This window comes from Engystomops pustulosus, chromosome 4, assembly GCF_040894005.1.
Source record: "Engystomops pustulosus chromosome 4, aEngPut4.maternal, whole genome shotgun sequence".
NCBI lineage: Eukaryota > Metazoa > Chordata > Amphibia > Anura > Leptodactylidae > Engystomops > Engystomops pustulosus.
In genome coordinates, this window is record NC_092414.1 from 176,602,777 (window position 1) to 176,618,693 (window position 15,917).

At 41.3% G+C, this 15,917-nt stretch overlaps 1 protein-coding gene across 1 annotated transcript; it reads right to left on the reverse strand.

Annotated features, from left to right (window-relative positions):
• Nucleotides 1-376: 376 nt before the first annotated feature.
• PARP16 (poly(ADP-ribose) polymerase family member 16) lies at nt 377-13,876 on the reverse strand. Its single transcript, XM_072148662.1, has 7 exons — nt 13,718-13,876; nt 9,790-9,977; nt 8,919-9,056; nt 8,118-8,324; nt 5,060-5,231; nt 3,646-3,790; nt 377-3,170 (listed from the first exon to the last, which is right to left on the reverse strand). The coding sequence occupies exons 2-7, from the start codon at nt 9,940-9,942 to the stop codon at nt 3,038-3,040; spliced, it is 948 nt and encodes a 315-aa protein (XP_072004763.1). The 5' UTR covers nt 9,943-9,977; nt 13,718-13,876; the 3' UTR covers nt 377-3,037.
• Nucleotides 13,877-15,917: the final 2,041 nt, after the last annotated feature.

Consider the following 15,917-nt stretch of genomic DNA (forward strand, 5'->3'; position numbering starts at 1 on the left):
TATGGGATTAACTGATGAGAGACATTTATCACTTACCCATACGTTTGGATAACTGACTACTAGGATCACTCATTATAAAATGTGAGTAGAATTTTAATGCGTGACCTTTATAAGGAAAGTACAAGCTCTTCTTGTTTAAGGTGAAAAGTCCAGTTCTATAGAAGTACAGAATATAGTATTAGATGGCGGTAGTTAACTTTTAACCTGACTGTCAAGTTCCAGTTCTGCTATACCATTGTGGCATAATGGACAGTAGGAGTTACATGCAGGGGGTTACAGAATAGCTGATGGGGTAGAGATCTGACAAAGGTAACTAAACATTTGATGCAAATTTTTCTTTTATTTCAGAAATGAATAATGCAGGTGATAATAATAAACTTTGTAGTATACTTTATTGAAGAAAGAAGCTTTTCTGTGCCTTTTGTGTTGCTCTTTCTCCTGTAGTGAGCAGTGTATCTGAAAGCCTTCTGAGGTCCTATGCACTTTACATAGATAAGTAGGCTAATGACCAACTCTTTCCAAACATAGAGCATATCTACCTTGATTCAGGTCTCTGAGGAGATTAGACTAATCCAGGGACTCTATGTAAAGAGTTAAAGGGGTATTCCCATCAGGGCATTCACATTTAATTAAATTAATTTGCCATATAAACATTTCTTCAATTGGATGTTATTAAATAAAATGTTCCTGTCTGAAGATAATTTCTCATAAATGTTGTCAAGCTGTCCCTTAGAAATGAGATGGCTTCCTCGGATCCTACCACCCCACACAGCAGTGGCCAGACATGCGCTATTAAGCCCTGTCTGACAACCTGGATTCAGCGATTATTACCACAGGACTGCTGTATGACATGCAGTAACTCCTGGACATTTCATGTACAAAAACTTTGTTTCTTTGTGCGCTTGGATACGGCCACCTCTGCTGGAGTGATTGCACAGTTTTGTTTCTAAGGGACCATATGACTACATTTATGAGAAGTTATCTTCACACAGGAAATTTTTTTTAATAACATCTAATTGAAAAAATGTATATTTATGGCAGATTAATTAAACTGGATGTGAATGCCCAGATGAGAATACCCCTTCAGGTCACTAGACACTTTATCAGGTTCCTTTATCTCTCAGCTGTCAGTGGATGCAGGACAGAAAGCTGATCTACACAAACTGCTTAAAAATAAGGAAGACGGATCACAGGAACATTAAGGGAACATTAAACTTAAAGGGAACAAAACAATTTTTAGCATTCTGCTGGATTAAATAAGCATAGTAGATAGCACATAATTATAAAACATAAATCTAATAAACCAAATCAATAACAATGCATTTTTCTCACACAAATGCATTAGAGAGGAAATAATTTTTCAGCACCTAAAAATCTTTTCCAGTATTATAAGGACATCTGGTGGCCAAGACAAGTAATACTACAATCAGAAGTGGGAAACAGAGCCTCACACATCACACATTCCACGATTCACAGACCAAACCAATTTGCACCTTTAAGACTTAACATTATACAATTTTGTGGACCTTTACCGTAAAAATGAAAATCAATAAGGAACCTGTCGCCTTGGATATACCCCATAAATAGTATCTTGTTGTTTACTAGCATTTAATTGCTGCTTTTACAGCTTCCAATATTCTTTAAAAAATCACTTTAAAGCTTTCATTGCTAGCCTTTAGATAAAAGTTCAAGAAGTAAGAAGACTCCTTAGGGAGACTTTTCCAATTAAGGCCACCTTACAGGTGTGTGGTGACTTATAGCCATTGATGCTCCACTTGAGAATTCTGGGGAATATGTAATTACATTTTCCAGGATGGGATAAGGAATACATTGACTTTTGACTACCTTGTAAGGCAGCCCCTGTAACATCGAGCATGAAGTTTTCGGAAAAGCCAAATGACATGATGCGAGATAGAACCCAAACCAGTATATCTATTCCAGAAGGTACAGATTCCCAACTGTAGACAGAGCTGTGGTGGCGTCTCCTGAGTACAGTATAGGAAACTGGTATAGCTTAGTGAGATACTTGTGACTAGGATCAGGAAGTAAGAGCTCTCCTTTTGGAGGAGGGAGAGCTCAACCATAAAGTCAAGTTCCCTCCAACTCTTCACCACCCAACAGTGCTGACATTTTCTTCTCAGGTTCTTGGGTATGTTAATTGCAAGGCCAGCGGTGAAATCACAGACACAGAGTGCATGTGCAAGAACTCGTCAGAGGAAACGAGTGATGTTGGTGTGGGTCCATGATGTTTGGAGTCTGCGGCGCTGAAGGAAGATTCACTGTATGGTTGAGCTCCGTCACAAAGAGATGAGATGTTGAATTTCTGGCATTTACTGATCAAGATTGTTTGACAGACAGGTATTACACATTGTCAATGCTATGGAGTATCTACTCACAGCACCATAAAAAGACAGTTGACATGCGGATGGACTTACTATGGTCCAGATCAGCTGAGCCCAAGTGGGTCAGGAAAATGTAATATCCAGGGATGGTGTTTCTATCACCACATCTAAATACATAGGCCTGAAGCTTGGGTTCACTCAGATCTACTGTACCTCCACCAGCCGCGAATAACATACAGGAACAAATAAAAATACCTGCTTTTATAAACCAATGTCCACAGCAGTGGCTTTTATTACATTTTTTCAGCTGTTCATATGAATGGAAGCAGCAGAAGACATGATACTGCTGAGCCATTTATAGACCAAACTCACAATAAGAACAATTTTACAATCATTAAATCCTGAACAAAACAGTCTTTACTCTCAACTTTTTTTTCTCCAGGTCTCGGGTTAAGGTGCAAATTTGTATGCATCCTCCATAGGTATCTTCTATTGCTTAGTGACTTCTTATTTCTGTGGGAATAGTAATTTTAAAGACTTTTCCCATGGCGTTCACAAATGAATCCGTAGCCTGTGAGAAGTGGAATGCCTGTATGATTGAGCAAGTCGAGGGATCGAGTCTGATCGGCTGTGGTACATAGTAAGTACGTACTTAAGGCTTTGGGTGCAGTTTGTAGAGAGTGAGGCTGAGGCCTTCAGCTCAAGAGTCTGTTCCAATGATGCATAAAAGTCTTTGAACTGCTTAACCCAATGAGAATCAGTACAAAGAGGTACAACGTCATTGCTATAGCGAACCGATGGCTTGAGAACCAAGATGGCTGCCTGGACCTGAATGAGGAAAAAGGAACACAAAATGCAGATAAAGATAAAATTCTGACAAGATATTACCTACAGATGAGAAATTTAAAGTGTGGAACTATATTTAAAGCAGAAGGCATAGGTGCAGGGGTGAAACTGCTATATTTGGTGCTAAGGCAGTGAACTGACCTCATTACCTTACAGTGCTATTGTATGCACCTGTATTATATACACATGTAAAGAATGAAGATAGCCACTGAAAACTACAACTCATCCTGAAAAACACAACCCCACATATAGTTACACATGTTGTATTCAAAAGGGCCTCTGCCTTTCAAACGACCCATGTTTACACAAGAAATGTTGTCATTGGTGTGTTCTTTGACTGTCCCTTTTAACCATAAGCACTATATCTTTGTGCCAAGAGGATTGGAGCTTTCCTCATACTACGCTGCCCCCACACAACAGATATGCTTTATAAGAAAACATTGACTGGTTCACTCACCTCCTCTGAGGCTGTCCCTGAGAATATACCAAAAGGTACTTCACACGTAACAACTGGTTATTGGTCACCACAAAGTATTTCTCTGGAACGTCTCCTCCCTCGCTGTTCCGTGCTCTGGCTCTTTTACGATCGATTTCTGATGAGTCTGAATGGAACAAGTATTAAGTTAATAAAACAGTGCATCAATATAAACTCTCATGGGGAACTTTTCATGGCTTGTACACATTAAAATGACGCATGGATAAACCGGGGACACTTACTCATGGATCAAGGCACCATGACTGTGATTGTCTTCTTATATTTGTTATCAATGGCTTCCTTTCTTCCAAAAGCTACTTTAAAAATTATGCTAATGAGCCTGATGGATTCTGTTGGTTATAAGAACTCCTCATGGGCTGTTACACCTCCTATTGGCTGCTGAAGTGCTGTTGCAGTGAGATTACAGTAGCAGAGGAAGGGGGAAGTGTTGAGGGAGCAAAAATGAGGAAGACCCATAGAGTCCTTCTGGCTCAATAGCATAATTTTAAAAGTAGATTTTAGAAAGAAGGAGGCCATGGATAATAAAAATAAGAAGATAACCACAGTCACGGTGCCTGGATCTATGAGTAAGTGTCCCTGGTTTATCATGATAGAGGCCTTGTGACTTGGCTAGGGATTGAGTCATGTCCCCAAACTTCATGAAAGTCAGGTACGCTGACTAATAGGGAACTACCTTATAAAATATAGTGCCGAAGGCACAGTTTTTTCCGGTCTAGAAAAACCTATTTGCATATTTTAGTCCCAGAATACTTGGCGGAAAGTGTAGGTCATAACATTTGTCAAAATGGCCTGTAAGGGCAGTCTCTTCAAGAATATATACCCTCACCCCCCATACTAACATAAATGAAATTAGATGATCCAAATCTTAAAGGACATCTACCATCAGACTACCTGATGGTAGATGACTATTACCTCCCTGTCCCCATGTGTCCAAAGCTTTATTTCTTATATCTATGGAAGGCCGCATTTCTGGCAAAAACTGCTTTATAAGATATGCAAATTAGCCTGTGGTGCTCTGCAGAGCACCATCAGACTCCCCTGCAAGATAATTTATGTTGGATAATTTATGCTGGCACCGGGGCCGTGCCAGCCGCTTTCTGAGAGCCGGCGAGATTTGAAGAGAGAACCGATTACATCACTGCCTCTCAGAACGCAGGTGACACTATATTATGTTGGAGCTTCAATGTTCTCTGCAGAGCATCGCAGGCTAATTTGCATATCTTATAAACAAATTTTTTACAGAAATGCGGCCATGCAAAGATATAAGAAATGAAGCTTTGGACACACAGGGACAGAGAGGTATGTAATAGTAATCTACCATCAGGTAATCTGACGGTAGATGTCCTTTAAGAATTTATAAGTGCACAGCTCTTACCTTTTTTCTTGACTTGACACTTCACATCAGGATGATCGATTACTTCACACATTGCAACACAGCTAAGAATTGGTCCCAATATGCTGCGAGCCCATCCGTGTCCATGTGGGCTGTACAGGAGAGCTAGGCTCAGGTCGCTGGTTAAGTAAGTGCCTTCCCCAAACAAAGATGTCTGCAAGAACATGAGCATAGAGGTAAAACACATTAAATGACCCATAGATCAAAGTTAAACATAACTTCAAGGATAAACATTCACAAGAATAAAACTGCACCTGACACAGGGTACCAAAGAAACCCAAAGACAGAGATGCAGGCACTGAGCCATTACATCTAGTGCCAGGCATAACAAGGTTTCAGCTTTTCCCCAATTATTATTTCAAAGTTTTGTGGTGAACAGGAGCTAAAGGAGCACCAAATGTTCATTGTAGACTTGATTCAGACCTCCTTTTTGGCATATATTGTAAGAATAAGTTGAGCAGATTCCTATAGTGTCCCTACAACGTAGGGAACAGACATATGCTACTATATGCGGTGTGGTAAGTTGCCAAGCACCTTCTACTTATCCCTAGAAAGCGGGGAGAGGAGTGGAAATCGGTGGTAATGGGAGATTGGCCAATGTTCAGGGTGTCTCCTGAGTGATATCACTGACCTTATATGGACAATGACAGCACTGGGAATCCTCCGTGGGCATACACTAAGATGAGGCCGAGGGTAGCGAAGTATTACTGCTGCACCTGTCCCCTATAGGCTCCAATATCCTCCACTGAATGTAAATGTAGTTCAGTAGAAGGGAGCAGGATGGAAAAACACAGATTGCTATGTTTTTCTATCTTGTGTTTTGCCCAGCATACGACATATATTGGGGCACATTTACTTACCCTTTCCCTCCGAATTCCCAAAAGTGCATTGTCCTGTGCCGCGATTCACTAAGATTGTGTCGTGCGCCCGATATCCTGCATGTGTTGCTTCCCCGCTCAGGTCCAATGGAGTTCACCTTCTTCTTCCTGGTGCATGTAAGTGCATTGGATGCAACATAATTTGAATGTTAAACCACGCGCTCAAACCAAATCAGTCGGATCGTCTGATGGCACGCCGCCCGATTTCCGTCGCATTAAAGCTGGCAAAGCTGCACCAAAAGCTGAACGCGTGCGACACAATCTCTTTTAAATAACTGTCGCAGCGGCGCAAATCCAGAAAACGTCGGGAAGTTCGGCAGAAATGCGATCCGCTGACCCTTAGTAAAAAGCCCCATTGTGTAGGCCATGGCAAAAACTATGCTTCTGTCTGCCAGTATATATCAATGAGTGCTTATAAGCTGACCGTATCAAAAGAATGAGATGTGAATGTAGAGATATATATCGACAAAATGGAGAAAGATGAATGAATACAGGACATCTTATGGAATCCACATTCCTGCAGACATTGGCCCAGATATATTATTGGGTCTGCGTCATTTATTTTCACGTTTGCATGAAAAAGTTTGTGTCGTGGTTGCATTTTGTCCAACACGTTTAAGTACTGTGCACCTGAAGGGGCATGGTAGTGTGTGGTCCCAGTCTGGGTCACACTAATAACTGAAATGCGACACTTTTCTGTCGTAACTACATGAAGCAAAGTGCACCAAGGAAAAATACCGTATTTTTCGGACTATAAGACGCACTGCAGATTTAGGTTTCCAAAAAAATATATTTTACACCAATTAAAATATCCCTGTCGGTTGCTCTAAAGCACAGCACACACAGACATAAATTTACACACTCAGCTCTGCATCATCTTTCCACATACACACACAGCTCACCTATACGCACACTCACTCAGCTCACCTATACGCACACTCACTCAGCTCACCTATACACACTAACTCAGCTCACCTATACACACTCACTCAGCTCACCTATACACACTCACTCAGCTCACCTATACACACACTCACAGCTCACCTATACACACTCACTCAGCTCACCTATACACACTAACTCAGCTCACCTATACACACTCACTCAGCTCACCTATACACACTCACTCAGCTCACCTTTACACACACTCACTCAGCTCACCTATACAACACAACCACACACATACACAGAACCACACACATACACACACACACACATTCTTCCCCCATTCCTCTTCTTCTCACCCTGTCCCAGTGCTGCATGAGAGTATGAGACCTGCAGTGATGTAAGAAGCATGTGATCAGTCACATGATTCTGACATCACCGCAGGTCCCGTACAGTAGGACTTCGGGGAGAGGTAAGAGCAGTGCGGAGGCTCTTCTCTGGGAGATCGGGTGCAGTTCTGGGCAGCACCCGATCTCCCTTACAGAGGTCAGGAGGGTCTGGCAGTGCTGGATCCTCCTGACCTCCGGACTATAAGACGCAGGCACTTTTTAGCAAGATTTTTTCTTGCTAAAAAGTGCGTCTTATAGTCCAGAAAATACGGTAGGTGCAACTGCGTGCACATCCTAAAAACTGACCGGATCAACTCAGAGCGTGCAACACTATTAAATAATGTGTCGCAACTTGCACAAAGAAAGGATAACTTGTTATGACTGGAGGAACCCTTTTAATTTAAAGGGGTTGTCCACTTTCAGCAAATAATTGATATGATTTGTGTAAGGAAAAGTTAACAAATTTTCCAATATACTTTCTATATCAATTCATTAGGGTTTTCTAGATCTCTGCTTGCTGTTATTCTATCTCTGCTTCTATGTTTTCTTCCAGTGGATAGAAAGCTGCTCCTTAGTATCACAGAAAGTAATCAGAGCCGTGTGATATAACGTGTTGTGCAGCTGTGCGTCCATCACATGACCAGGGACAGATTTCTATCCACTGGAAGTAAGTATAGAGGCTTTCTGTAGGATGACAGCAAGCAGAGATCTACAAAACCGTGAGTAATTGATACGGAAAGTATATTGGAAAATTGTAAAACTTTTCCTTACACAAACATATCAATTATTTGATTTGATTATCTAAAAGAGAACAACCCCCCTAATGTTTTGCTGATTTACAACTAAGTTGAGTGTTATAAATGTGCAGCCCCTGCTATTGTAGCGCACCTTGTTCAGATGGCAGTGCAGGCCATTGTGCAGAATGGAATGGAAGTTCTCTAGGCGGCTGCCGTGTAGGGCATACATCACATCCATCTCTCCACGTGTCTCCTGGAATTTGGTGTTCAGCTTCTCGCAGTACTCGATTTCAAACATGAAGTCAGGAGTGGGCAGAGAAAGACTTGGCGATCCTGGCAAGGCTTGGATTTCCTCAAACTAAAACAAGAAGGAAGGGCTAGCCTTAAATCAAACTGGAAAAAAAGGAATGTACAAACATTGTTCCTTGCTGACCACTCACTTGAGTTTACACGTGATAGACATATTGGGGCTTATTTATCATTGGTTTTCCTGTGCTTTTTTGGCGTAAAAGAAAATCTAAAAAAAAAGAGTCATTGAGTTCTTTTTGGGACTTTTCACTGCTAAAAAGTCTAAAAGGGCTATTCCTGCCACTTCATTAGTCTGACATAAACATAGAACTACGGCCAGTGCAGCACTGTGCAAAGACTTGAGACTTTCGGAAAAAGTCCCATAAAAAGTCTCAAAGTTGTATGTGTTGGGACTTTTTATGCATTTTGACTATTTTGGGACTTTTTGAATCCCAGACAGAAAGTAGACCATAGGAATATTTATTAAAGGGCCAAAGACAGACAAAGAACTGTCCCAAGGAGCCGCCTAATGACAAATAACCCCCAATGGGGAAGATTTTTCTCATTCTCCCATTCTTTACAGTATTTAACCACAAGACAAGGCTGTCTGTGGAGCACTAAGATGACAGACCCCCAACCTCTTAGCCTTACGGAACGGTTTTACCTTATCCTTTTTAAGGCATTTGATGGTAAAAAGTTTCTCTGACAGGACCCAGCTCAGCAGATCGAGGAGCTTCTCATCCGACTTGGACTTGTTTTGGATGAATTCCTGGAGACTGGGTAAGACATTTGTGTCGGCAATCTACCAAAAACAGAGATGGATTTCAATACAAAATGTCATGTACAGTCTATAAACTACCTGATACACACACATATAAATCATCCTGAAATGTTGTGTACTTACACTGCTGACCAAGGACTTAATTTCCATTAATGATCAATGCACAGAGGCTGACAAATTTTTCTTTCATAAACCACTGACCAACATGCAAAACCATTAGAAATTAACATAAATAATATAAAGAAATGTAATCATTCAACTGGTCTCTGCTAAATCTACCATCAAAATCCATCATGATAAACTTGGGACACTTTCTCATAGATTGAGGCAATGTGATTGTAGTAATGTTATTATGTTTGTTATCCTTCTAAAACCAACTTTTATCATTTTATAATTTGCTAATGATCCAAAATGGCTCCCAGGCTACCAGAGCTCCTCCGTGCTGCAACTTCACAGGCTGCTACACTTTGCAGAAGCACTTCCTCCCTCCCACTGCTGTGTGCTGAAACTTCCTCTGCTGCAAGGAGATTACAGCAGTCAGATGGAGGAAAAAGTGCTCAAGGAGCAGAGGGGGATGGGACAGTGTAACCGTGAAGCTGCAGCACGGAGGGTTGCTGGTAACAGCCCACCATATTTTACTAAAATCAATATATCAGTTGGGGTCTATACAGTGCATGAGGCCTAACAAAAAATAATTTCTCCACTAGGAAGTTCCCTCCCTGGTGATGGAGACACACACAGATAATTTACTTACCAAGGCATCGAAATCTTTGTATTGGTCAGTGGCATAGAAGGGAGGGAATGGTCTGAGTACGGAGTCTCTCTTGTAGCTTCGGAGAGCAGACACAAAGAGGCTGCATTTCAGGTCTGCTGCTAGTGGATCCCTAGCAATAATCTGCTCTACCATTGCTTTACCCCACGTTCAGGAGACATAAAACTGTTCTGTGGAGAGAAAAGAGAAGTTTTATATGAAGAACAGTCATAGAGAAGCTACTACGTACAAATACAGTCAAATCATCTAATTCTTCAAATTACAACTTCTGCTGAACAACCCACAACACATTTCCACAATTTTATGTATTTTTGATATCGCTGTTCTTTATGAATGATCAGCTATTCCAGAACCCTCTTATTCACTTGAACAGGAGTGGCAGTTTCCTGTATCCCTAGTAAAGGATTTGGAGCAGCTCCTCCGGAGTTGTGTGACCCCCTCCTATTCCATACTGATGACTTATCATGTAGATAGATCACTATTACCTCTTACTACTTTTTTGTCAAGGCCTTCTACAAGCTATACCTTTCTTAACTTTCTGTCAATATAGCTATATGGGACAAATTGTAGTTTTCAAAACCACAATTTAGGATTTCACATATTCTGCTGAGGAACTCTTATTAACAGTACAGTACATTTAAAGGGATTTTTGAACGAAACTACTGTGGATAGGGCCCAACTTGCTGATCGTTTGGGGTCTCAGTGATGAGATGTTCCCCCATCTGACTCTTTGTTGCTCCCTGAAATGACCGGGATATGGCCGACATCTCTGCCCCGTTAATCTCTATGGAACTGACAGATTGCGGAGTATGCGGGGGTGATGGGGTACTTTGGACCTTCGGTTCTCGTGATCTGTGGGATCTCATCACTGAGACCTCCACCAATCAGCAAGTTAGGCCCTATCCTGTGGATAAAACCTAACTTGATTAATGTGAAAAGCCCTATAAAAAAGCCCTATTACTAAAACTCTGCTGCATTTACTATGCTGAATTAAGCCCCTTCTACACTGGCGTTTTTCACGCGCGAGTTCTGCGCGTGCATTTGACGCGCAGAACTCGCATTGCACTCTGTCCCATTGTATTCAATGGCTCTTTCTCCATTAACGTTGTTTTTGACGCGCGTGCTTGCGTTCGTTTGCACGCGCGTCAAAATCGCAGCATGCTCTATTTTTGCGAGTCACGCGCAATTTTCACGCCCCATTCAAGTCTATGGAGATGCATCAAGAACGCATTGCACTCGCAATCATTGCAAGTGCAATGCGAGTGCAATGCGTTTTAAACGTAAGGGTTGCTAGGTGACCAGAATAACATTATTTCCCCTGCTCGCGATCGAGCATTTAATTAAAAAAACACAATGAAGAACAGTGAAGAATAGAATAAAATCATTGTACACAGTGAACACAGTGACCACAGGATCATTTAAGATAAAAACACAGTAAAGAACACAGTGCAGAATAGATTACAGATGTTCGGCACATCTGCTTACTTGTCGGGAGATGCGCACGGAACGGTGCGCCCAAAATTGCATGTGAAGAACAATATATATGTGTGAAGAACACATTGCAGATGTATTTAAACATCTGCAATGTGTTCTTCACACACATATATATTGTTCTTCACATGCTATTTTGTTCGCGCCGTTCCGCGCGTATCTCCCGACAAGTAAGCAGATGTGCCGAACATCTGTAATCTATTCTGCACTGTGTTCTGCACTGTGTTTTTATCTTAAATGATCCTGTGTTCACTGTGTACAATGATTTTATTCTATTCTTCACTGTTCTTCACATCTGCTAACTTGTCGGGAGATAATATACGCGCGGAACAGTGAAGAATAGATCGCAGATGATTGCAATTTATGAGAAGACATTATTTTTCAATAATATAACCCATTTTAATCCCAAACCATGGTCCCTTTGAAAAATGCTCGATTCTCCCATTGACTCGCGCGTGAAAAATGCGCCGAAAACGCAAAAAAACCGCTAACAACACGCGCGTGAAAAACGCAAAACCGCTAATTACTCCAAGGAAAAATGGAACAAAAACGCAGGCAAAAACGTCAGTTTTTCACGCATTGCACCCTGACGTGAAACGCAACGCTAGTGTGGAAGAGGCCTTAATGACATAAAAACTTTTTTCTCATGTTTAATTTGAATACAACGATAATACATTTATAGGGGTTTTTTTTTTTTAAAAAATAAAGAAATAGGCTACATGTGAATTAAAAAAAAATCCCTTTGAGGGAAAAAATTTTTATTTTTTGCATACTCGTCTTCCAAGAGCTATAACTCATCTAATTTTGTCAATGTAGTTGTGTAAGGCTTGTTTTTGGGGTAAAGCTTATAGTGGTTTGTACCACCTTCCACAAAGCTCTTTCATTTATTTTCATGTGATTTTTTTTGTGTGAAGGACGATTTAAAGATGTCAATTCAGGCATTAGTTTTCCTTGGTACAGAATAAATACTATTATAGTTTCCTAGCTGTGTTTTTTATAAATTTTTTACATTATGTATTTACCTTGTTCAACAAGAGGACACTGACGTGCTATCATCTGATCTCTTGTATAACCAGCTGCCTCTGGCATGGCCTAATAGCCCCATCAGCAGCCCATGATGACAATGTAAACAGAGGGAACCTTCTCCCCTTGAAGCCAGTTAAAGACTGCGGTCCATGTTTTACAGTGATATCTAAATGGTTAATCACTTCACATCTAAAATTTTCTAGTCCTGGGTGCTTGTGCTGGGATGTGATGTGATTACACAATGGGTCACAAGTAATAATAGTTATAATAATCATTCCTTTATTTATATAGCGCACACAGATTACGCAGCGCTGCACAGAGTTTGCCAAATCAGTTCCTGACCCCAATGGGGCTCACAGTCTAATCAACCAGCATGTTTTGGAGTGTGGGAGGAAACCGGAGGACCCAGAAGAAACCCACACAAACTATATTTTATTTTGCCTGGCTTTTTCTTCTTTTTTGCAACTTTTCAGATGCAAGGGAAGTTTGGAGACTTTTTGGCACCTAATCCATTCTCCCTTCAAAGTTCACCATCGGCGAGTTTTCCACAGTCCCCTTAGTAATCACCTGAATTCAGAAGTGGAAGCTGCGACTTTTTAAAAAAAGTCTCATATTGAGGCAGAATATAATACCTGCTCTTGCCAGGCAGAGGAAATAGCTTTTACTTTTCGGGAATTATTTTGCAACTTTTGTTCAAAAAGTTGCAAACTCACTAACAATCTTAACACAGATGTATTAAAAGGAAAAACTAAGAAATACACATCAGACCAGCAGAAGGAAGAAAAAAAGGCAGGGCACTAAGCCAGAAGTATATCTACTGTAAATACATCTGCCCTAATGCTCTGTAATCTTCTTCTGAAGCGCCACACAAGAATAAGTGCCCACAACCATAAAAACTTGATATGTTCACACTTCATCAGCAAGTGTGACCACCTATATAAAAGCAGAAGTTTTGTCCTTTTTTTTAAACGTATAACCTTTTGCCCAGGTGTTTTTATGATAGTTGTAAATAGTATTTGAACATTTTTTTATTTTTAGGAGATGATGTCCACCTAATTTTTCACTTATCTCAGACTTCTAGCCACACATGTGAAAATTAAATTACACTGTAGTGAAAAATCATCAACAATAGTAAAAACTATCATAGTAACCAATCACAGCACAGCTTTCAGTTTGTATGCTGCACCAGATAAATGAAAGCTGTGCTGTGATAGGTTGCTATGGGCAACAGTGCACTAGTACTGCATCTCCAAAGGCCCCTTATACATATAGGTGGGAGAACTACAAACTATGATGCAACAGAGGGTTAATGCCATGCAGGTTATACAGGAATGACCACCCCCGGCCGCCATACAGCTCCCTATACTGACACACCCGCCGCCTGCTCTCTCACCTGATCTCCTTATAGACACAGGGCAGACCATGCTCACTTCCGCACAGCTGACGTGTCTTCCAGTAGTTCGGGTTGTTAGCCGTTTATCGCATTGCCTGCAGTGTACACCATAGCCGTGTACTACGCAGGCATCAATAGACATACCTCCCGGGGGGCCTGAGCCGCAAAGCACGCTGGGAGATGTAGTTTTACTCACTAACCGCACATGTGTGCAGAAGCTGATGTGTTACAGAGAGCTGCAGCGGAGCTTAGTGGTAGCTGTGGGAAGTGCAGACAGAATCTTTAGAGAATCTTCTATTCAAGTGAATTTATTGATAGATAATCCGATTTATGATTATAATTATTTCATAGGGAGTTTCTCAATAACAGATATAAAATATTTATATGGTTTGTATAGAGAGTCATTTATACTTCGAACAGTAGCAGATACATGTCTGTTGAGGGCCACTATGGCTGCTCTATGGCTCCACTGTATGTTCAGGTAAGGGCCAGTTCCCATCTGAGTTCAGGTTTCATTTTAAAAATGGATGAATATCAGTTTTTTTCTCCACTGATTTCAATATACTTGCAATGGTGTCTGTTACTATACGTTTTTTGAGCAAATAGTTGTAACAAAAAAAAAAAACGAATGGCTATAAAATAATGAAAACCGGAAACCAACTGACAAGTGACAGCATTGTAATACCAGGGACACACATAGCACAATTATTTGCTGGAGAATAGCTCATCCACATGTTACATAAAATGTCAGCGTTGTAAACAGGCGCAGAATAAGACTGTCATAGGCCCGGGGCTGTAGGAATATTATAACCTCCACAGGTCTGGAATCACTTCCTACATGTGGTACTAGACTCAGCTTCTTGGGGAATGGAGGATACGTCCCTTCAGCCTGCTTTCATTCTGCAGATTCAGGACCTTTTGAGAACCTTAGGCCGCGGTCACACGTACCGCTAGACGTCCGTTCATAACGCGACGCTAGCGCACAGGGGGAGGTCCTCGGCCCGAACGCACATGCGTTAACAGGGAAACGCATGCGATTGATAAGCCGATCGCATGCGTTTCCCTGTTAACGCATGTGTGTTCGGGCCGAGGACCTCCCCCTGTGCGCTAGCGTCGCGCTATGAACGGACGTCTAGCGGTACGTGTGACCGCGGCCTTAAGGTCCTGAAATGGCACTTGAGTACGTGCGTATTGAGAGCAGGAACTGATGTATTTGGATGAAGGCCCTTCTCAGTATAAAATTTGTTGGGTCCATTTGTTATAGTCTGCTACTGGTTGTAAAGATATTTACTTAGTATTCAGTGCTTTGGGAGGTGGGTAATAATCCAAAGAATAGAAGAGCTCTGCATATGCCCCCCTGGACTACTTGCACTTGATTTTTAGACAAAGGAGATTTTGCATCAGGGTGTTAGGAGGAATGTAAGTACATTCTGGATGGCAGATTTACTTTAAGGGCGCGTTCACACGTTCCGCTAGCGCCGTGTTCATAACGCGACGCTAGCGCACAGGGGGCGGAGTTTGGGGTGATCGCATATGTGTTTCCAGAGAAACGCATGCGATCGGGTTATTAATCGCATGCGTTTCCCGGGAAACGCATATGCGATCGGCCCAAACTCCTAGAAAATTACAGACACCCTGAGGGTAAGAAATGTCCTTTCAAAAATTTCCTGTTCATTTGACATTTCCACCAAGGTAAAATGCAAATAAGCTGAGAAGAGTCACTTTTTTTTGCCTGAGATTAGTCACTTTTAGAGATTGGAGGGGCAGTGTCACTTACATGCATATTTCTTGAACTCTACATTCCGTGCTGTGTGTTTGGTGTCATGATAAAGATAAGAATCCAATCTTTCACACCTCATGAGGTTACCTTTTTGAGAGCTATAGAACTGGAGATACAGGTAGTTTAGAGACATAGTTAAGAATGTGAGCTGCAGATAAAAATCCAATTTCTTTAACTGCCTGTGTCTCCATGCTGTAAATACACTGCTACAGAGCTGCCTTATAATACAGAACAAAAAAAATTAGGTGCCTGTTTGATGTTGCAGGTTTACAATAGAAACTGTTCCTTTCACAATGACAGTGCCTGGTTTTTCAATGGGAAAAATTCCCACTAATTTTACAGAGCACCAGCAGTAGACACCCAGTTCATGCTTTCTCATGACCAGTGCTCATTTTCATGATTGTTGGGGGTCCTGCAGCA